We start from the raw sequence: 24,018 nt of genomic DNA on the forward strand, positions 1-24,018 counted from the left end.
TATTAAGTGGGTTTCCTTTAGACAACATATAACTGGGTTTTGTTTTTTCATCAACTCTGCCAGTCTCTATCTTTTAAATAGTGTCTTCAGACCAGTGACTTTTAAGATGATTATTGTATGGTTGGATTACTATCTAGCATATTTGCCACTGTTTTCTATTTGTTGTTTCTATCCTTTGTTCTTATTTTTTCTTCTGCATTTTGTCTGCTTTTTGAATTAGCACATTATATAATCCCATTTCTTTCTTCTGTTAGAATATCAATTATACTTTTTGAAAACTATTTTTAGTGTTTGTCTTAGGGTTTACAATATGCATTTATAACTAATCTGAGTCTACTTTCAAATAACACTATACTTCTTCATGGGTAATGCAAGTACCTTATAATAACAAAATATTCCTAGTTCCTCCTTTCTATTCTCTGTATCATTGCTACCATTCGTTTCACTTATACATAAGCATACATATACTCTTATGTATGGTTTATCTCAGTTATTCAAATTTGCCTGCTCAACATTCAAAATCAATTAATGTAATCCATCACATTTCACACACACACAATCAAATACCTTGTTTCCATTATTATTTTGAATAGTTGTATTTGTTAGCTCAATTAAGAATGAAAAAAAGTTTCCATTTTATCTTCACTTATTCATTCTCTAATGCTCTCCCTTTTTTTAATGTAGATCTTGGATTCTGACATACATCATTTTTCTTCTCTCTGAAGAACTTATTTTAATAATTCTTAAAATCCAGACCTACTGGCAACACATTCCCTCATTTTTTTTTTTTTTTCGTCTAAGAAAATCTTTTTCTCCTTTACTTTTGGAGGATAATCTTGCAGGGTATAGAATTCTACATCAGTTGTTTTATTTTTTTTCATCCTGCTCTTTTGTTGCTTGCATGGTTTCTGAGGAGAAGTCAATGTAATTCTTATCTTTGCTTTTCTATATAGGTAACTTGTTTCTTCTGTCTGGCTTCTTTCAATTTTTTTTCTTTATCTTTGATTTGTATAGTTTGAATATTATATCCTTAGGATTAGTGTTTTTGTTTTTGCATGTTCCTGCTTGATGTTTCTGAGCTTCCTGGATCTGTGGTTTGGTGTCTGACATTATTTTGGGGGAATTCTCAGTCATTATTGCTTTAAATATTGATTCTGTTTCTTTCCATCTTTATTCTTTTTCAGGTATTCCCATGACACATATCTTTCACCCTTTGTAGTTCTCCCACAGTTCTTGGATATTCTGTTCTATTTTTTTCCATTCTTTTCATTCTTTGCTTTTCAGTTTTGGAAGTTTTTATTATCACATCTTCAAGCTCAGAGATTCTTCCTTTAGATATTTTTAGTCTACTAAAACATGAACCCATCAGAAACAGTCTTCATGTCTGTTGCAATGTTTTTGATCTCTAGGACTTCTCTTAGGTTCCTTCTTAGAATTTCCGTGTCTTTGCTTACATTATCTCTTCTAGCATGTTGTCTGCTTTTTCCTTAAAGCCTTTAATATATTATCACGGTTCTTAAAAATTCATGGTTCAACAATTTTGCCATCCCTGCCATATCTGACTCTGATTCTGTTCAGTCTCTTCACAAGTCTCTTTTTACTACCTTATTTCTCTACTTAGGATCATCAGGGTAATGTTGAATAGAAGGGTAATAGCAGACATTTTGTCTTATTTTTGCTAATATTTTGCTGAAGATTTTTGCATCTATGTTTATGAGGGACATTGCTGTGTAGATTTCTCTTATAATGTATTTGTCAAGGTTTTCTGGCCTCATAAAATGAATTGGGAAGTGTTTCCTCTTTTTTATTAACTGAAGAGTTTGTATAACATTAGTATTATTTCTTTCTTGAATGTTTGGAAAAATTTACCAGTGTGGCAATCAGGGTCTGGAGTCACTTCTGTGGAGGGCTTTTGATTATAAACTCAATATCTTTAGGAAATATAAAACTATTTTTATTTACTATTTTATTAAGTATATTTTTCAGGAAATGTTTCTTTTTTATCCAAGTCTTCAAATTCATTAAAATAAAGTTCAATCTATCTTATTATTATCAATATCTATAGGAATATATAGTTATGTCTCTTTTTTCACACTGATATTAATGTTTTGTTTTCTCTATCCCTCGATCAGCCTTGCTGAAGGTTTTTTAATTCCATTAATCTTTACAAAGAACTATCTTTTAGTTTAATTGATTTTTTTCTATTGGACTACAATTTTCTATACCATTGACTTATGCTCTGAGGTATATTCATCATCATCCCTTTTGCAGGGTGTATTTGTGTAAAAATACAGTTGGTGTATTTTTTTTCTAGATTAAGATGGTGCTTGGCTATTAATTTTCAAATTTTCTGCTTTTGTAATATTTGCATTTCAAGTTCTAATAACTTCATTATCTGACATAAATTTTAGATGTCAGATTATTATTATAATTTGGTTCAAAATGTTATCTAATTTTCATTGTGATTTATTTTTTGTGTCATAGCTTAAGTGTGTTGCTTAAATTCTATTTGGGGATTTTATAGTTATCTTCCTATTATCTATTTCTATTTGATTCTGTTGTGGTCAAAAACTATGCCCTCCATGGTTTCAATTCTTTAGAATTTGCTTAGACTTGCTTTATCACTCAACATGTGGTCTATTTGAGTAATTTTCCATGAACACTTGACTAGAATGTATATTATGCAATTATTGGATATAGTGTTTGATATATGCCAATTAATTAATGTAAGTTAATCATGTTGTTCAAATAGGGACTTAATCTTCTAATATAGACAAGAGATTCTGATCAACTCTATGTAACAATCATTGTAAGAAATTAGAAAACAGGATGCACAAGACTATAATCTCTGAGGAAAATAAAACAAAGTGAGCTCTAAGATTACCCTGGCTTTCTATCTGGTGGCATCTACCAGACCCTGATGCAGGGACAGCCAACCCAAGTACTATAGGGAAGCCTCAGTGAACTGAGCAGTCATCACTGTTTGAAGAAATTATAGTGGCTATAATTTGCTGGTGGAAGTCCAAGAGTGAAGGGAGTACAGAGAAAAATTCAAAAATTCTCTCTGGGGTCCTTTTGAGTTTTTGGCTGAATACTTAGGTACACATAAATAGAGTGTGAATATAAGAGGCTTGGCAAAATACAGCTACCTGGAAAAGAAAAACTAGTAAGCTGCAAAACTATCAGGGTTCACACATTATTGGGAGATATTTAAGTTTCTACAGTAGAGGGTCTTCATTAAGCACCCAGGACATTCAGTGGAGACCCAGAAAAGCCATACCTTTGGAGTGAGAATAAATTATCTCTAGAGTAAAATGTACTCTAGGGGTTCCTGGCTGGCTCAGTCAGCATAGCAAGTCAGGGTCATGAGTTTGAGCCCCATGCTGAGTGTAGAGATTACAGAAACAAACTAAAAAAAAGTAGACCCGTTATTAAAAAGCTTAAAAAGTAGCCTCAAAATGGTCAAGATGATCTGTGAGTAAATGACTATCCATCAGAAGAAAATTCAAAACATTGAAAGGAAAAGAACAAATTCCAAACACTCAGCAATGTAATATACATATTGTCCAGTATCCAGTAAAAATACCAGACATATGGGACACCTGGGTATCTCAGTCAGTTAAACGTCTGACTTTGGCTTAGGTCATGATCTCATGGTTCACAAGTTTGAGCCCTACATCGGGCTCCTCGCTGACAGTGTGGAGCCTACTTGGGATTTTCTCTCTCTCCCTCTTATCTCTCTGCCCCTCCCCTGCTTGTGCTCTCTCTCTCAAAATAAATAATAAACTTAAAAATAAAGAAAAAAGGAAAACATGAGCCTATAAGCATGAGAAAAATCAGTCAATAGAAAGATACCCAGAAGTTATAGAGATGATAAAATTAGCAATGACAATGACTTTAACATAGCTATTATAATCTAAAACCATAAATCTCGAATAAAATGTAGGCAGTAATCTGTTTGACATTGGTCATAGAAACATTTTTCTACATATGTCTCCTCAGGCAAGGGAAACAAAGGCAAAATTAAACTATTGGTACTATACATAAAGAACTTATACAACTAAACACACACACACACACACACACACACACACACACACACACAAGAAAGAAAAGAAAAAGAAAGAAAGAAATGGGTAGAGGACCTAAATAGACACTTTCCCAAAGGAGACATACAGATGGCCAACACACATATGAAAAAGATGCTATTGTCACTAATCAGTAAGGAAATGCAAATCAAAACTACATGAAATATCATCTTACAATTATCAGAATGGCTATAAATCAAAACCAAGAAATAACAAGTGTTGGCAAGGATGTGGAGATAAAGAAACCCTTCTACACTGTCAGGAGAAATACAAATTGATACAGTCACTGTGGGAAACAGCATGGAGGTCCCTCAAAAAATTAAAATAGAATTACCATATAACCCAGTAGTTCCACTACTGGGTATTTGCCCAAAGAAAAGGAAAACACTAATTCAAAAAGATACATGCATCCCTGTGTTTATTACAGTATTACTTACAATAGCCAAGATATGGAAGCAACCTAAATGTCCATCCATAGATGAATGGTCAAAGAAGAAATCATATATGTATTTGTATATGTATATGTATATATGTATTGTATATATGCATATATGTATATTGGTATGCATATGCATATATATGTGTGTGTATGTATATATATATATATGTGTATATATACATACATACAATAGAATATTACTTAGCCATAAAAAAGAGTGAGATCCTGCCATTTGCAACAACATGGATGGAGCTAGAGTACATAATGCTAAGTGAAATAAGTCAGAGAAAGACAAATACCATTTGAATTTACTCATGTGGAATTTAGGAAACAAAACAAAACAAACAAAGAGACAAACAAACAAACAAAACCAGACTCTGGAGTACAGAGAACAACTGGTGATTGCCAGAAGGGCGGTGGGTGGGGGAAGATATAAAGGGGATTAAGAATACACCTATCTTGATAAGCACTGAGAAATATATAGAATTGTTGAATCATTATACATCCAAAAATAACACTATGTATTAATTATACTTTAATAAAAAATAAATAGCTATTATAAATATATTTAAGGATTTAAAGAAAAATAAGATTGTAATAAAGAAATGGAAACAATAAAAAGGAGCATATAGAGATTCAAGAAGTGAAAAATATAGTATCTGAGATTTAAAAATAAAACATAAATACTTGAAAATGTTAAATTCAAACAATTAACTGTAGATGAAAAGATTAATGAAACTAAAGATAGGGCAATCAAAACCATCCAAACAGAAGCACCTGAAGAAAAAAATAAATAAACAGAACCTGATAGCTTATGAGAAATAATGATGTACCACCATGTGTGCAATTAGAGTACTTAAAGAGGATAGACCAAAAAAAAAAAAAAAAAAAAAGTATGTGTGTATGTGTATTTGAAAAAATAATGGCTGAAAAAAATTGTATATTTGTCAAAAAATATAAACTTCCAGGTTCAAAGATAAAAGGAAAGAAAAATATATATCAGAGCACACCAAATCAAATTGCTGAAAACTAGTGAAAGAGAATGTTAAAAGTGACCAAAGATACATTATAGTGGTAGAAAGAAATTATCCCTGATTTCACGTTAGAAAAAATACAAGTCAGAAAAATTGCAATGACATATTGTGGAGTCCTAAGAAAAGAAAAAAATTTAACCTAGAATTAATTATTTAGCAAAAAATTTTTGAAAAATAAAGATCAAATAATGGTATTTCAGACAAACAAAAGTTCAGAGAATTAATTGCCAGCAGATTTTCACCACAGAAAAATTTAAAGCAATTTTTTTCAGGCTGAAGGAAAATAATTCTAGATGGAAAGTTAGAATTTAAAGAAGAAATGAAAAGTACTGGAAATTGTATATCTGAAAGCAAAGATAAAAGACATTTGAAATTCTAATAATTTAGTTATAATATAATCAACTCTATAGCAAAAACAATAAAATGTGTTATACAGTGTAAAACATGTAAAAGTAATTTGTATGACAACAATAACACAAAAGATGGGGGCATTTTTAAGTTTCTTCCATTATACTTGAAATAGTATATTATTTGTTGGTAGATGACTGTAAATTAAGGATATATATTGAAAATCTTTTACAAAGAAATTTTTTTTAAATATTTTATTTTTAAGTAATCTCTACACGCAATTTGGTGCTCAAACTTCCAACCCTGAGATTAAGAGTTGTATGCTCTATCGACTGAGCCAGTCAGGTGCCCCATATATTGAAAATCTTTGATCATCCATTAAAATAATGAAACAAAGGTATGTAATAAATATATAGAGAAATCAATAAATCAATAGAGAAATAATAAATGAAATTCTAAAAAAATAATTAAAAAGCAGGGAAAGACAGGAAAAGGAACAAAATACAGATAGAAATATAAAAAAAAATAGCAAGATTATAGACTTCCCCATTATTAACAATAATTACATTAATCGTAAATAGACTGATTATAATAATTTCAAAAGGTAGAGATTGTCAGATTGAATTTAAAAATATTTAACTAGTGGGCATCTGGGTGGTCAGATGGTGAAGTATCCGAGTCTTGTTATGAGATCAGGTCATGATCTCAGGGTTTGTGGAATCCAGCCCTACGCTGGGCTCTACATTCACAGTGCAGAGCCTGAATAGGATTCTCTTCCTCTCTCTCTGCCCTTCCCCTGCTCATATTCTCTCTCTCAAAATAAACATTTAGAAAAATATTTAACTAATATATTGACTACAAGAAATACAGTAAATATAAAGATGTAGATAGGTTAAAAGTAGAAGGGTGTGCAAAGATACACTATACAAGCACTGGTGATAAGAAAGGTGACGTAGCTATATTAATATAAAAGCAGACTTCAGAAAAAGATATGTTACCAGAAATAAAGAAGAATATTTCATAATGCTTAAAGAGCCAATTCATCAAGACGACACAAAAGTTCTAAATATGTATGTATCTAATAACAAAGGTTCAAAATACATATGGAAAAGCTGACAGAACTGAAAAGAAAAAAAAGAGATGTACAATGCAATTGTAGGAGATTTCAATAATCCTCTTTTAGAATTTGAAGAAAAAAAAACACAACAGCAAATCCAAAGACTTGAACAAGCCTATCAGTCAAATTGAGCTGATTGACATTGATAGAACACTATAGTAACAAACTGCAGAATAATTTTTTTCAAATGAATATGTAACATCTCACAAGATAAAGCATCTTTTATGTTGGGCCATAAACCAAGTCATAATAAATATAAAAAGACTGAAATTTTGTAGGGTATATTCTCTGACCACAATGGGAATAAATTGTAAATAGATTAAAAAAAGGAAATTTAAAAAATTACCAAATATTTAGCAATTAAATCACATACTTCTAAATAAGCCATATACCAAAGAAAAAAAGAACAAAGAACATTATAAAAATATATTAAACTGAATAATAATGAAAACACACCCTATCCAAATATATGGGATGAAGCTAAAATGTACTTCAAAGGAAATTTCATGGTCTTTAATATTTATATTAAAAGTAATACAGAATTAAAATTGACTCAAGATAAATACAATAAAAATCAAAGGTCTCTTTTTTTTTGGACAGACAACACGATTCTAAAGTTTATATGGAAATGTAAAAGACCTAAAATAGCCAAAATAAGTTTTAAATAGAAGAACATATATGGAGGACTTATTCTATGTGATTTCAAGATTTACTGTAAAGCCACAATAAACAAAACAGTGTGGTGGGGTGTAAGGATAATGAATTGATCAATAAAATAGAACAAATAATTCAGAAATAGACCTACACATAGAATAAATAAAAATGGATTACAGATCTAAATATAAAGCTAAAACTATAAAGCTTTAGAAGAAAACGCAGGAGAATATCTTTGTGATCCTGGCGGAGGCCACATTTTCTTAGATGGCACCAAGAATACGCTACTCAAAGAAAAACTTGATAATTAGATAATATGAATGACTATGGCTTCCCAAAATACACCTTGGGAAACTAAAAGGACACCCTTCAGACTAAGCAAAAAATATTTACAATACATATATCTGACAAAAGATATATATCAGACATATATAGGTAACTCTTAAATATATGTACATAGTATATAATATAAATACGTGTATATATAAATATATAACATATAAATGTGTAATTTATAAAATATATTTAAATATATAAATAACTCTTAAAACTCACTAAGACAAAGACAAAAGTAGAATAATGACTACAATTAACATACTAACACTATGAAGTATTAATGAGAATATAAAGCAACTAGAACTCTCATGCATTGTTGGTAGAAGTGTAAAATGATGCAACCACTTTGGAAAACTTTTTCACAGTTTCTTATAAAGCCAGGCACAAACAGTCCTACTTTTAGAAGAAATTCTATTTTTAGAGGCAAAAAGACTTATGAGTGAATTTTTATATTAGCTTTATTTCTAATAGCCTGAAAGTGAGAAAATCCCCTATATCCATAAACAGATAAATGGATAAACAAATTGTGTATTTAACACAGTGAAAATCTACCCATTAACAAAAAGGACCAAATTACTAACAAATCTTCAACATGGTTGGATCTCAAAAATTTTAATTTGTATCCAAAAGAGTACCTATTATAAACTTCCATACTTGTTTATGAAATTCAAGAGTAGGTAAAACTTATTCTGTAGTAATAGAAATCAGTTCAGTGTTTGCCCACAGCTAAGAGAATGGATGATTGAAAGAGAGCACAAGGTAACTTTTTTTGAAAGTTTCTATTATCTTCTTTGGGGTGACAGGTACATGAATGTATAATTAGACAAAATTCATAGAATTTACATTTGAAATGAGTGTACTTATTATAGAATGTGTATTAAGTTATGCACCAATATGATTAATTTTAAAAAGCAAAGTAGTTCTGTTGTTTATACACACAAAAAAGTTATTCATTTATTTTCTTTTTAGTATATTGAGGAATTTATTTTAGTACTTAGTATGTGCAGAGCTCCAGGTTAAGTATTATGGAAGAACACAAAGTGGTAACAGAAACATTTCTTGACCATCAAGGAACTTAATAGTTAGGGTAATGCAGTAGTTCAGAGTTAATGAGTTGATCCATGAAGAGAATATAAAAAGCAGACTACCTGACAGATAATATATGCTCAGCAAGTTTATTTTGCTTTACAGAGGTTGAGAATTTCCAAGGCATAATTGAGGAGGTGATATTTAATGTAGACACTGTAGAATAGGTTTTTTAGAAAGCATCAAGAATCAGGGAGACATTCAGGTCAGGAGGATCTCATGAGCAAAGGTGAAGTGAAAAAGCACAACTTTTGTACAAAAGAGTGAGATATCTTTGGTGTACTCATTTGAACATTTAAAAAGCTTTCATGTAGGAAAAATAATAGAAGGCAAATCACTAAGGCCAGATTATGGAGGGTCCTTAAAACCAATTTAGGAAGTATAACCTTATTTTAAATTTATTTTTTTATGAATTATCTATACAGAAATAAAACAGATAAGAAAGGATATTTCATCAGTAAAAACTTATTTTATAATTTCATTTTATAACATTAAATGTAAAGGCAATTAACCAGAAAAATGAAGGTGTTTTAATGAACACAAAACTAAAATTGGGGCTTGCTGATTTTAGATGGGAGTTCTTTTGCTGTTTTTGTTGTTGTTGTTGTTGTTGTTGTTGTTTTATTTTTTCTTTTTTAATGAGCCTCAACTTCCACTTTATTTCTGCTATATTTTCTTTTGGTTGCATCATGTTTAGATAATCCTAATTTAGAACGCTAAATAATTGTAACTAGTATTCCTGTAACAGTTTACTTTATTTTATTTAATTTAAAAAATTTTTCTTTTAACGTTTATTTATTTTTGAGACAGAGAGAGACAGAGCATGGACGGGGGAGGGTCAGAGAGAGGGAGACACAGAATCTGAAACAGGCTCCAGGGTCTGAGCTGTCAGCACAGACCCCAGCGCGGCTCGAACTCACAGACCGTGAGATCATGACCTGAGCCGAAGTCAGCTGCTTAACTGACTGAGCCACCCAGGCGCCCCGGTAACAGTTTACTTTAAAGTTGATGCATATCTTCCAATAAAGCAGAGATTTATTTCAAGATTTACATAATAAATATTTTAGCCTGGTGGTACAAGTTAATGAATTGGGAGTTTTCAGTGTGTTACCATTGGAAACATAACAGATTTGAGTATGTATGACAGTTTTTGTTATGATTTTCATATTGTTTAGATATATGTATTTATTTATTATTTTTAAAATGTTTATTTATTTTGAGAGAGAGAGAAAGGGTGCAAACAGGGGAAGGGCAGAGAGAGAGAGAGAGAGAGAGAGAGAGAGAATCTCAACCTGGCTGTGCACTGCCAGGCCAGAGCCTGATGTGGGGCTTTAATTCACAAACCATTATTTCATGACCTGAGCCAAAATCAGGAGTTGGAAGCTTAACCAACTGAGCCACCCAGGCACCCCTAGATTTATTTTTTCAAGTTGCAACTGGCAGAAACCCAACTCAAACTAGCTTAAGCAAAAACAGGACTCTATTGGCTTACATTACCAAGAACCTCAGGAGCAGAATTTGGCTTTTGCTATTTTTAGATGTAAGTACGCTAACATGATGTAAAGATTTTTTGTTTGTTTATCTTCTTTCCTGTTTGTTTTTCTTTGTATTTTTGGCTTCCTTCCCTCTTTTTGCACACAGGCTCTCTTCATGTGCCCGAGAAGATGGTCATGACAATCTCAGACCCACATGCTTATAGCTTCCAACCTGAACTTAAGAGAGCCTTTCTGGGCAGTTCCAGCAGAGAATTCTGATTGGGTCAAATTACTCTGTGTGTGTGGCAAGGAGGAGCAGTAGGAGGCAGGCAGTAGGGTAGAGCACTGTGATTGACAATTCCATCAGGACAATAGTGATATTCAGACATTTTCCCCCAAAGAAACCAAAAGAAGGAATATAGGACACAGAAGTTATTGTTTCCACAGTCTAATACAGTTTTTTAAAAGCAGTTAAATAAGTATTGAAAAAAGTAAAAATTAAACATTTGTAGAACCCAAAGAACAGTGTCCCATGTTATATGGTACAAATACCTCAGCCTTTGGCAATGGAGCAGCAGAATATAAGGAGGATCATGAGAGGATGTCATTATGAGTAATAATTTTATTAATACAGACAGCTGTAGTTTCTAATGGAACATTTTTACTCATTAAAACTGTAGTAAATTTGAAGGTGTCGTGGGCAATGAGCTACCGTGAAAAACGAAGGTCTCAGGCTGCACATTTACTCCTTGAATGTGAAGATAAAACCTAATTTGGAAGGGATTACTTTTTAAGTTCAATAGTATTTTTAAGCAGCATCTTAATTCATTCCTTGGTGGACGATATTCAGAAAAGGAAAGCTCTTTGTTCAAACCAAGAAAAAGCATTAAGGAGAAGGCAATATGAAGGAACAGGAAGACCAGCTTAATGGAGGAGTATGTATGGGAGAACTGGCCATTGAACACTATTGACTTTTACTGTAGTGCCTTGAAATTTTAGTCCCCCTCTCCAAGGAACTAGAGTGCTTCACTCTATGTCTGAAGCACTTAATAATAGGCATAATTTTTCATTTTCTATTAGATGCTATAGTATATAAAACTGATGTTCAAATATGATTTCAACAGTCATTTCGGTAAAACCAGCACTGAACTAGAGTCAGGGCTCTGTCACCAACTGTTTGACCTTGGGCACCTAAATGACTTACTTATCTTACCTCTGTTTTCTCATTTTTGGAAATGAGGGTGTTGGTCTTAATGATCGCTGGAGTATCTTTCAGGTACAGCAGTAGGCTATGAGCCTCTGAATCATCTGCTGGTTGTTTCTCTCTTTTTCTGTATTGGCACTGGTAGTAGTTGTACTTTGATGGATATGGGAGAGAAACTTGGTTTTGAATGATCTCTCTGATACTGTTCTAGGTGCTAAGCAACCTTGGAAAGCAGATGAGACATGTATCTCTTACCTGCATAGAGCAATGCGACTTCCATGAATGTGTGTTAAGCGCCAATTTTAAGGGATTCCTATAAAAATATCAAAGATTTTGGTAGATAAAAACAGTGCAGATAGAGAATATTGCATCTAATGTGATGATTTCTATGTGTGTATTTCTACCAGGTTTCAAGTGTGGATCTTTTTCTCCCTTATGAATATGCCAAAATCTTGCACCTAACAGTTCTAATGACATTTCCAAAGCTCCCATTGACACACACACACATACGTACACACTCACAGTATATTATCTAGTAAAGTGGCTGTGGAATTAACATTTTTTCCTGGAAGGAAAGTATCTGATTTAATGACCAAATCATTTTAAGGCAGCACAACAGAATTTCACAGGAACTAAATCTATTTCTTCACACCGATCATGCATGTTTTACTCAAGCATTGAGTCATTAGCATGTTTATAATGGTTCTAATTTAGCACAACATTTTCTGAATTTTATCCTTGAGTCATTTACAAATTGTTCATATTGAATAAACAAAGGAAACAGATTGCATTTTATACTTAGTAATTTATCTGAAAGAAGAGGGGAGGGTTAATTGTTTTAAAGTTTTGGTCTGTTTGGGGAAGTGAGCTTGCTTTTTCATTGCTAGGCATAAATGCCATTTCTCATATTTTCAGGGATGGGGGGTGCTATGGAGGAGTAAAATGAAAAATTAAGGCAGGACAAGATTGGCCACTCCCAGAGGGGAGTGTGGAGCAAAAGGGGAGCTGGCACGAGATTATCCAAAACAGTTGGTGCATTCCTTAATGATCAAGTGCTTGAGAAGTCCAGCTCTTCCTGGCAGAGCATCTGTGTTGATGTTTATATCATTGCCCTGCTGTATGGGAAAGGCATGCTTTCTCTTGCTGCTTGGCTAAAAATAGGATGGACTATAGCATTGTATGAGATATTTTAAGATAGCAAAAACATTTAAGAGGTTAAAGGTTTGGCTTTTGGATCAAAAAAGATCAGTGATATAACTCGTGGTGTTTCTTGCAGACTGAATTGCATCCAGAGTTTGTCAGTGATTCGAACTCTGTTAGGCAAGTTATTCTAGGTTCATTTGGTGCAGTCTTAAAAAACCCATTCTGCTGTCTTTTCTGTCAGCTTCCCAGCATGAAGAGCAGGCCTGAAAACAGCCTCTATTTATACCCCCTTGTTCGTATTTGGAAAATCAGTTGTTTCATTGGAGAGAGGCGGGGAGAAGGACAGCACAAGCTGTCGTCAGGGAGTATGCTTTGTACGTTATAGTGACTTCAAAATAAAACTGGCACATTTTAGTGTCTAATTATTTTTAGTGAGCTTGGAGGGTTTTAATTAAAATTTAAGAGTGCTCTTCAAGCTCTCCAAGCTCCAATTTTATCCCACTGTATTGTGGAGCACTTGTCACTGTGGAAAAATGTACAGTAACTGGCATGTGTGTCTCTGTTTCATAATGAAAAATGTGGGATGTATGATCAGCAGCGGTATAAATGTATGTTGTCATAACTAGTTGTAAACCAAGGTCAAAGTTACTTTTGATAAGTTATCATTGTTCTTGCACACATAGAAAATTTATTGCACTTGAAATTTATGATTCCAATGGTAAAAATAAAAGGAATTGGTTTAATATTCTCTTAAAGGAGTTAATAAAGCAGTAGGAAATCTGCATACAGGGGCAGCATTGTTTTCCTCAGTAAAATATTTAAAGACATTTTTCTATGTCACGTTTCTAACGTTTTAGCATTTATAACTTTACATATCACTTTGAGGCCAAAGGAATAGTTAAGTGTTTACTCATAGTCAAATTGTTTTAAAGTACCTGTGCAATAAAAATGTTTCCCATTATCCTTTCCTATTCCTCCATGCTTTAGTTTTAGCAATTATTTATTTATTTACTCTCTTTGACACATTTGAAATACCATCACTTTGTGCAGGATGGGAGTTTATACTACGGTGGCTGTATTTAGGAATAATTTAAAATTGTTTCTAAAATATTATCATATAGATTAGGAAATAAATATATCACATACTCTCACTTCAAATTTATCTGTACTGTGAAATTAATTGTTAGCCTGGTAAAGCATTCTTGACTTACCTGGCCTGAAATCTAAATACTTAGGAAGCAGAAACATTGCTTTCCAATCCGTTATGCAGGATATTTATTAAAAATAAGGTCTGAATTGTGTTTTTACTTTTTCCTTTAGAAAAAGTTTCTTTAAAGAGAAAAACTTAAGTTGCGAAGGAAAGAAAAAAAAAACAAAAAGAAAAACTATGCCACTGAGAATTTTAACATGTGAAAACCTTTTACATCCTTGATTAAAATATAAGCAAGAATTGAAGGCCAGCTCTTCATTTCCGAGTCTTGTTTTACTCATATGATTTACAAAAATTAGAAAAGATAAATATAATAAAGTCCTGCATTTTACTGAATATGTATTGGTGTTTGAACATTAACTATTTCAAAGTAAGATGGATTAATTTTAACATCTTCCACTTTTATGCTGAAATATTATCATTTTTAATAGGTACGTATCATTGTAACATTTTTTTGTCTTGTAATGTTGTCGTTCTTTCTCTTAATTTCCAAAGAGTATGTAGTTCCTCTTTTAGTTTTTAGCTGAAGATGTCTCAGTCAAAATACTAAGATTTGAATAATCAAGAACATTTAGGAGAAGTTCACTCCTTTTATTCCATTTGGCATGCTGAATAACTATTGAGTTAAAGCAATTCTGCATGGTCTTTACTCCTCCTGTGTACATAATACAAACTGGACCCCTTTACTTATTCTGACCGCTTTGGTTTTTGCATTTGCGCATGATCAGAATGGGGTAAAGTTTGATATAATCAATTACCTCTGTAAAACTAGTGTCCTATTAGTGTTGTTGAAGGATGTGCCACATAGAGGATGAATATTTACTTTTAATTTGCACCCTTACCTGGAAATTGTTTTGAGTAGGAAATTTGAAAATATAAATTTTCATTTACAACTTTATCTATTACATATTTCTTCATCCTGAGTCAGAAACATCTCAGTGGTGGCAGTGGTGTCCTTTGCCTGTGTGGTATTTGTTAACAATCTGCATCTTCTGGTTTTTTCTCCCTCATTTTACTTGCTTTACATTATAGTATGGAGCATGCTTAATACTACTTGCAGCGATTTGGCAGTCAGATAATTAGGTGAGAAAGCTGAGAGTTTTTCAAGAGACTTCCTGAGTTTTGAATCTTCCCGGAATCTCTTAGACTTGAGATTAAACATTGACAAGGTTGTATGTTGTGACTTTTATTGTCCTGGAGTTAAAGGCCATCAGTGACTGCCTTTATTTTCATGAGTTCTAAATATAGACATGGAAAGACTGCTTTATTTTTTCCCCTCAGTTTCTTCTACTGAAATGGGAACTCATATTAACTAGATTAACTCAGCATTATGGTGAGGATTAATTTTTTAATAGGAATGTGAAATGCTTTGATGTTATTAACCATTTTATTAATGAGTAGCTTTTATGTGAAGCTGTGTACACATGGTCTGATTTATGTTTGAAGTGTGTGTTCCTGTTGACCATACAGTTCTATTTTTCTCCCATGAAGCTTTAGCATTCTTTTCCTAGAGCTCTGAAAGATTTTAGGTCTATTTATAGAAACGAGAGACATAGTTTAGCCTGTTTTACATTTAGTGTGTATATAATCCTAGTTTCTGAACTTGCTCTGAATTTGTGATCATTACTAGTAATTTGGGCTTTTGACTTCTACTATTATAATATATGCTCTCAACTCAAATTTGAACCAAACAAATTATGCTTCAGCATTTATATCAGTGATTATCAGTTTAGTGCAATGTGATAACATGTATGAAAGGGTTAAAAAAAAAAAAAGAAGTAACAGAATTAGGTAGGATAGGAAGTTGAAGACATTTTGCTGATTATTCTTATCCATGATCTGATGTTATATCAATCTCTCTCAGAAATTTAAACCTGATTTGAGAAAAACTAATGTCTGTTAGATGTGGCTTTGAGGATTTGCTTCTTAATCCCAAACTTAGTATTATCTTTTTTTTATTACTTTAGCATAAACACAAAATAGGTATAAAACAAAGTATATACCTTGTTTTTGAATTTAAAATGAAAATATCAAGAGACCATTTTGGAAATTAAATACAAACCGTTGTGTGAGCATAGACCCTTTCGGAAGGTCACTCAAAATCCAATTTTTAATCATGGTGGTAGATCACTTGTTGAAGCCTCAGAAAATAATTAATAGGAAAGAATGGAAGAAAAAGAGGAGGGAAGGATAGAAGGGACGAAGGAAGGGAAGGGACCGTGAGCTTTCAATTAATCGAATAACGCTGACTTCTATTTAGAATGAACTTTAACTTCTGTGATAGTGAGCTAGTATGGTTGTTCTTCGTCAGCCATTTCATGACACACTGATCTGGATTCCATCCATTCTTTGATTGATTGATCATGTCATGGACAAACGTTAATTGTTTTCGCCAATACTTTCTAATGATGCAGTGGTCCTCTCATCTCTTACCCAGGGCTCACTGTATTTTTCTAAAGCTTATCTAGTTTCTAAAACCCTTTAGATCCATCCTGACCTTACTGTCATTCTGAAAAATTCAAGGAGGATTTAGAAGTTGGAGAAAAAAATGAAAGGGAAAATGCTAAATAGATAGGTACTGATATGGGAGAGGAAAGGCATTTGGAATTGGAGTACTATTTTAAATACAATTTTAAAAAGAAGTTATCAGAATTTTGACACTTGGAATGTTAAAGTTTAATGGGAGTATGCTTTGCACTGAGGATTTGGTATTTAAATCTGCATTCCCTTTTGGAAACATGGCCTATTTGTTAAGATTTGAGGCTTAAAAGATATATATAAATACTTGTAAGCAGTAGCACCAGTTGCAAACCCATCTAAATAGAGAGAAAAAAAATGACTCATTGAGAAAAATTTGCTAATTATTAGGGCATTCTAAAATTAAATTTCTGTAACCTTTATGAATCCTTATAGAAGCAAGTATAATCATTCCCTATGATCTAGTATGTTAGTTAGATATGCAGTTGGGCAAATAGTGTTTAACTGAGTATTTTCTTTATAAGAATATGCATCTTTTTCTATAGAAAAGTTTTAGCAGTTTTTATTACTGAGGGACAGAAAACATCTTGACTTTATTTTCTTTGAATTATCCTCTAAGTGGGTATTCCACAAAAGTTGTCATATGTTTATTTCTTTTTTAAGGACTATGTGGTTACAGTTTGACTGGTTTCTTCCCCCTTGAAGATTTGTCATTCTTCCTTGAATGGCACATAAATTTTGCTTAGACTTAGAAAAAAATCACCTGGATTAAAAGGAACAACATCTAAACTTAACTATCAGAGGAAATAGCCCCCTTTTCTGTCCTATCAGTCTAAGAAATGATAAATGCTGACTGAATATTAATAGAATTATATTTATACTACCAAGATAAGATTATTGAGCATTATCTTTTTTTCCCCCTGGGAATAGTTTAAGTAGTCAGGTAAAAATAAATTTAGTTGTGGTATTTTGTGATAGATACACTAATATAATTGTCTATATCCTAGGGTTAAAACAACAACAAATATAGCCTTGATCATTTTTATAATGGGAGAATTTCTCCATAAGTTGGCTTTTGTATTTGTAGTATTTTAATAGTTGTAAAATATATATGTAACATTTTCCATACTTACTTTTTAACTCTAACAGATTCCTCCTGCATGGAAAAACTACTTTCAAAAGATTGGAAGGAAAAAATGGAAAGACTAAATACCAGTGAACTTCTTGGAGAAATTAAAGGTACAATATGCAAAATATCAAACATATCAATGTAGAGTATATTATTTTGTATAACAACATGTTTGCTGATCTCTGTATCCTAAGATTAAATTTTTACCTTTAATATGTGTTTATACATGAGAGGGTAAATATGTAGTGTGTCCTTGAAATTTTATTCTTTATAATTCTTATAGAATGAAATTTTTCCCTTCTGTTTTTATTAGTCTATAAACATATAAATTATAGGGTAAATTGCTTCATTAACAGTCTGAAAAATAAAAAAAAAGTCAAAAGATGAAGAGCAAGTTAATTTTAGTCTTCCCTCTTGAAATCTTAATAATGGCTTGATTTATGAATCCAAATCATTAATTTGAATTTCTTCTGGTCAAAAAGGGTCAAGGGTAGCACCTATAAAAAAGAGTTTATTGAGTGTATTTTACATAATGGTTTGTGGGTGTTTTCTGAGGCTTAGTTACCTTTTTCAAATCCTGGCTCTATCACTTCCTAGCTGAGTGACTTTGGGCAAGTCACTGAACTTTTCTATGTTTCAAATTCCTTATATCTAAAATGGAGACAATAACAGTTCCTACTTCATAGGCTTATTAATAGGATTAATACAAGTAAAGCTTTTAGAACAGTTGTTGGCACTTAGAAAACACTCGTGAGGGTCAACTGTGGTTGCTGTTATTATTAACATACCCATAGGATCATAGGTTGACTGATCTCAATCAGATTTCATAGAAGTTAACGTTTCATGACCTCTGACCCTAATAAGGATGAGCATCTTTAGTTCTGAAGGTATGTGATTGATGTTATTATTTTGAAACATGTTAAGAACCATTACAAAATTAAGTTGCCCTATCAGTCAGGAAGTTATTCTTCTTCCTTAACTCTCTCTTGTTGATGCCTTTATGGAGATGAAGTACTTTATTACTAATTTTGGTATCCTAAACAGAATCCATGGTCATTAATTAATTCTATCAGTTGTCTCTTGCAGACAGACAGTCATCACTCCAATTTGCACTAACAATTTGGGAACCTAATTACATTAGTTTTCTGAAATTATCAAATAACTTCAGATGAATCTTCCTATTGGTCATGGATAATGTTTTATTTAAGATAAACATCTGGCAATAACTCTGATGAAAATGTTATTTTTAATTTATTACCAAAAATTGCCTAGTGTTCAGGTATGTTGTGTTCAATTCAAATGAAGACAAAAGGAAGTCATCTCTTTCCCAGGGAATAATTAATAACTCATTTCATTAACTAATACAGTATTAACATTAAGTGGAAATTGAATATTATTTTGAATTCCTCTGCCTCTGTTCTGTACTCAGAAAGGGCATTTGCTATTTGGGGAAAAAAATCTTAACTTATAAATGATGGGTAGAAAGAAAGTCATTAGTGACATATTCTGTATCCAGCTGCAGTAACATGTTGTGTGCTACTTTGCACGTCATTCTGTGTTTTCCATCCTTTCCAAAGTCATTGGTTTTTTAACAGTGAGAACAGTAATGGTTTATGCAAAGGCAAGCTTTTGCCAGCATGAATGACAGGGGTCTTCCTTTCTCTTAGTGATGTGGAAGTTAATATTTTATTATGTCATGATTCAGCATCAAGTTTTTGTGCTTCAGGTTATCTCCTCTCCCTTCCCCCGCTTTCCATCTTTCTTTATTTTCCATTCTGATTATGACTTTATGATGCAAAAACTGTACTAGCCTTAGATGATCAAAATGTCTAAATCTCAAAAGCAAAAACACATGCAAATTTAGGCTTTTCAAATTCTTTAACTTTTTTTTCTGGATTCTGTATGTGATATGTGAACTTTCATTTGTGTGCTGCTCTCAGTTTTATGAGCATAGGAGATAAGATTCTTACTAAATTTTTCATCTTGATTTATTATACATAATTGTCTCTTTTTACATCCTAATATTTTGTCACCATAGCCATTATAAAAAATATACCAATAATATATTATCATAAAAACTGGAAAAAAATAGTTTAAGTAGCATTCAGATAGTTTGATTCAACCCCTGCTAAAATTCAACATGCATTTTTAGTCTAGGTGAGATCAGGCCAGTTATTATCCACCTAAATTAGTTATAATTATTCTGAAATTTTAATATGGTTTAAATACTATCCCCAAGAAATACATACTATTGTGGGCCACCAGTATTTTATATCTCAAACAACCCTCATTACAAAATTTGTTGTAAATGAATTTATGATAAATTCCTTCATTACGTATTTGTTGCAAAAATAGAGAAATAGACACACAAAAAATAAAATGGTTATTTAATTCTACCTGTATTATTTTGTTTAATTTATGCATATACTTGTTAAAGTTTTTCCTTAAAATTAGAATCTTTTACTGTTCTTTTATAATCTATTCTTTCCCATTTAATGATATATCAATAAGTGATTAAGTCATCTAAAATATTTTTATTTACAGAAAATATTGTATGAAGTGAGGTTCTCATAATTTGAGTCTTTTATTCAACATTTAAGTAGTTTTTAAAAATTATTTGTCATTGTAAATAAAAACTTGAATATGGATAACTTCCTAATAATTTTAAGTATTAATTAGTAGTTATTTTCTTAGGATATATTCCTTAAAAGTGAAATTCCTGAGTTAAAGCATGTGTTCTTTTCTAAAAAGGCCATTGACTCATACTACCACATTACCCTGCAGAAAGGGTACAGTGTTCCACTCTCACCAGCAGTGTCTGCAAGTATTCTCTTGCCCTCAGTGGCAAGTATTATTACTTCAAAAATTTCTTGCCAGTTTTTATAGGGGAAAATGATATACTATTGCTGATTTAATTTGAATTTCTTTATTATTGTTAATGAAGAATCTGACATAAATTTATTTGTAGTAAATGTCTCTTCCTTTGAGAATTGCCTGTTTATGTTGTTTGCCCATTTTTCTTTTAACGGATTTGTCTAGTTCTTATGGTTCTGTATGATTTTTAGTGTATATTTTAATGGTATTAACCTTGATGTCATGTATGTTTCATTTTATCATTTTCTTTTGCATTATGATTTTTATTGTCAAATCTCTCCCTCCCTTTTCATGCTCTTTTATGTTGGAGGTTTGTTTAGAAAGGATTCCCCCACTCTGCTATATTTTGTTCCAATTCTTTGACTATATTTTTAATCATTTAACCCTTTAATTCCTCTTGAGTATATTTTGATGTGTAATTTCAACTAGAGAAACAACTTAATTTTTTTCTTAAGCCATTAACCAAATATATCTGTATCAGTAATTAAATAATTGATCTTCTCTGTCTGACTTAAATAACATCTTTTACCATACTGATTGCATATTTGAAACCATTTGTCGGCTTTTGGTTTTATTCTATCGATCTATCTAAACTTTTGTTACTACTGTGCTATATTAATCACTGTAGCTTTATGGTGTCTTTGAAAAGTAAATATTGCAAGACCACATTCATAATTTTTCTTTAAGGTGTGTGCATACTTCTCTAAAGTTTATTTTAGGCTTACATTTAATTTAGTTAAGTGTTCATTAAAATCCCAAAATAAGTTTTTGAAAGATTATATTTATATGAAACTATAGGGTGAACTGACATCTTTATAGTATTGAATCTTTTCATTTAAAATCATTTATTCTTTTATGTCCCTCAATGATGATTTTTTTAAAATGTAGATTCTGTGTGTTTATTTTGATATTTTCTCTATAATATTTAATCTTTTTGCTTGCTCTCGTGAATGAGACATTCTTCATTCTGTTTTCTTTTTGTTATCATATTTAGGGATGCTAATGAATTTTGCTGGTTCATTTTATAATTTTCCTCTTTATCGAACTTATTAGCTATAATTATATTTCAGCTGATAGGTTTTCTCTTTTTTGGCAGTTATGCCCCCTTTTTTCATCCCTTCTCATATTACACTGCCTAGAATATCAATAATTATATTAAGTAAACATGTGATAGCAGGTATTTTGTAAAGTTTTTAATTTATGGATTTGTTTTTACTATTTCACCCCTAACTATTAAGATATTTAAGATATTCTTTACTATTAAAAGAACATTCTAGTCATAGTTTATTAGGAGTTTCTATGAGAAATTGCATTTTATTTTATGGCATATCTTATTGGTTTTTGTTTTTCAAATTTACTGATGAAATAAACCCTGATTAGTCATGGTGCAGTCTTATTTTAATGTACCGAATAATTTTATTTCCTCATATTACAGTTGTTATTTTTGCATCTGTAATCATAAATGAGATTAGTTTGTGTTTTTCTTTATTTGTACTCTTTGTTCACTTTTTGTACCAGAGTTCGTGGTTGAATTGGAAAGCTTTCCCTCTTTTTCTAGGCTGCGTAAAATATTGAATAGATAATGTGAGGATTACTTGCTCCTTGAAATTCTGAGAGAATATACCCATAAAATATCTGGGCCTGGAGTTTTTGTTGCTAATTGTTTTTTTTTCCTTTTTACATTTTCTATTTCTCTTTAAGTCAGTTTTTCCAGAAAAACATTTTCCTAGAATATTGTATATTTCATTGAGGTTTTCAAATACATTAATATTGTTTTAAAATATAGCATCACATATTTTAAGTTTTTTATTTTCTGTTATATATTCCATCTTAAATTTTGCATACTCATTTTCTATCCCTTTTGTCCTTCAATTTTACCTGCCAGTGGCTTATCTACTTATCTCTTTTCCCAATATCCCAGTAATTATCCAGTTTTTAGATTTATTTCTCAATTCTGCTGCCACTTGAGTATACCAACTACTCCATATTGTTTTTACCTATATTATCTCTCCCAGGCTTATTTCCTTATACTTTTTCTTTTGTTTGTTTTTGATACCCTATAAATTCCTAAACTGAATATTTCATTTTAAACATTGTTTATTTAACAATAAAGGTATTTTGGCCATGAATATGTTTGTAGAAATAGCTTTATGCATCCCATAAATTTGGGCTGTTAGAATTCTCATAGTCATTATTTTCTAAATAGTCCATACTTATATTATTTTCTGATTTTGTGCATATATATATATATATATATATATATATATATATATTCTTCTTCTTCTTTTGGATTCAAGAGTGGAATGAAGCTGGGGGAGGGAGGAAACATAGCTTCTATTACTATCATGGAAAAATTCTGTGCGGTGCGCTAGGTGCCTGAGTGAGAATTAAAGTATTGACAGTAGAATGATTAAGAGTAGTATTAAAAAAATGAATCTTGGGGCACCTGGGTGGCTCCGGTGCTTAAGTGTCTGACTCTTATCTTTGGCTCAGGTCATGATCTCATGGTTCATGGGTTCGAGTCCTGCATTGGGCTCTGGGCTGACAGTGTGGAGCTTGCTTGAGATTCTCTCTTTCCCTCTCTCTGCCCCTCCCTCACTTTTGTGTTTTTCTTTTTCCTCTCTCTCTTTCTCAAAATAAATAAATAAATAAATAAATAAATAAATAAACTTAACAAAAAAATTCCCTCCCTAATCCACGACCATAGAGAAGAACTTGAACATTTAATATGAATAATAATTAGAGATGTAGGGAATTTGACCTAGTATATGTTGGTTGGTTGATTATAAGAGGATAAGAATTGTGTTTTCAGGAGTTAAGGAAATAATGAAATTATTCTCAATGTACAAAAGAATTTAGGAATAGTTAATGGCTATCTGGCATTGATACTATTGGACTGCATTAAGAGAGAGTACCTCAGATATACTAGGAGTTCACAAAATATTTATGGAATGAATGGATGAATTTAAAAAACAAAATCTGGAAATTTAGCTGGAAATCTGGAAAATCTGGAAATCTGGAAATCTTAAACAGGGATATTGTAGAGGATATTAGAGGGTGTTCCTACTCTGGTGGAATGTTATCTTCATGACCTCCTAAAGTTTTTTCAAAATTAATACCAGTGTTTACTATATTTTCTTAATTATAAGACTAATCTTGAAAATGTTATCGATTTCCTGCCAATAAGTAAAATAGTGAGTACTTTTTGAAGGTGCTTTATTTTATACAAAGGAAACAAAGGACTAAGACATCTACATTATTTTATTTGATCCTTATTATAACAATCCATTAAGGAAAATATTTTTATATTGATTTTATATATGAGTAAAAAGACTGTGAGAAGTTACATGGCTTATGTGGGGTCAGTCAAAAGTTGTGGCAGCAGGTTTTGAATCCTGCCTCT

General features: G+C 31.6%; 1 protein-coding gene across 16 annotated transcripts in view; it reads left to right on the plus strand.

The window, feature by feature from the left end:
- The window catches only part of SOX6 (SRY-box transcription factor 6), a 693,831-nt gene that overhangs the window by 418,981 nt on the left and 250,832 nt on the right, over positions 1 to 24,018 (plus strand). For all 16 annotated transcript variants that reach the window (XM_078433264.2, XM_078433262.2, XM_060606110.3 and 13 more), the window contains one exon: positions 17,762 to 17,851. In XM_078433264.2, coding sequence (XP_078289390.1) covers positions 17,762 to 17,851 — 90 coding nt within the window. The remainder of the gene's footprint in view (positions 1 to 17,761; positions 17,852 to 24,018) is intronic.

The sequence above is a fragment of the Panthera onca genome, chromosome D1 (assembly GCF_046562875.1).
Source record: "Panthera onca isolate mPanOnc1 chromosome D1, mPanOnc1 haplotype 2, whole genome shotgun sequence".
Classification (NCBI taxonomy): Eukaryota; Metazoa; Chordata; class Mammalia; order Carnivora; family Felidae; genus Panthera; species Panthera onca.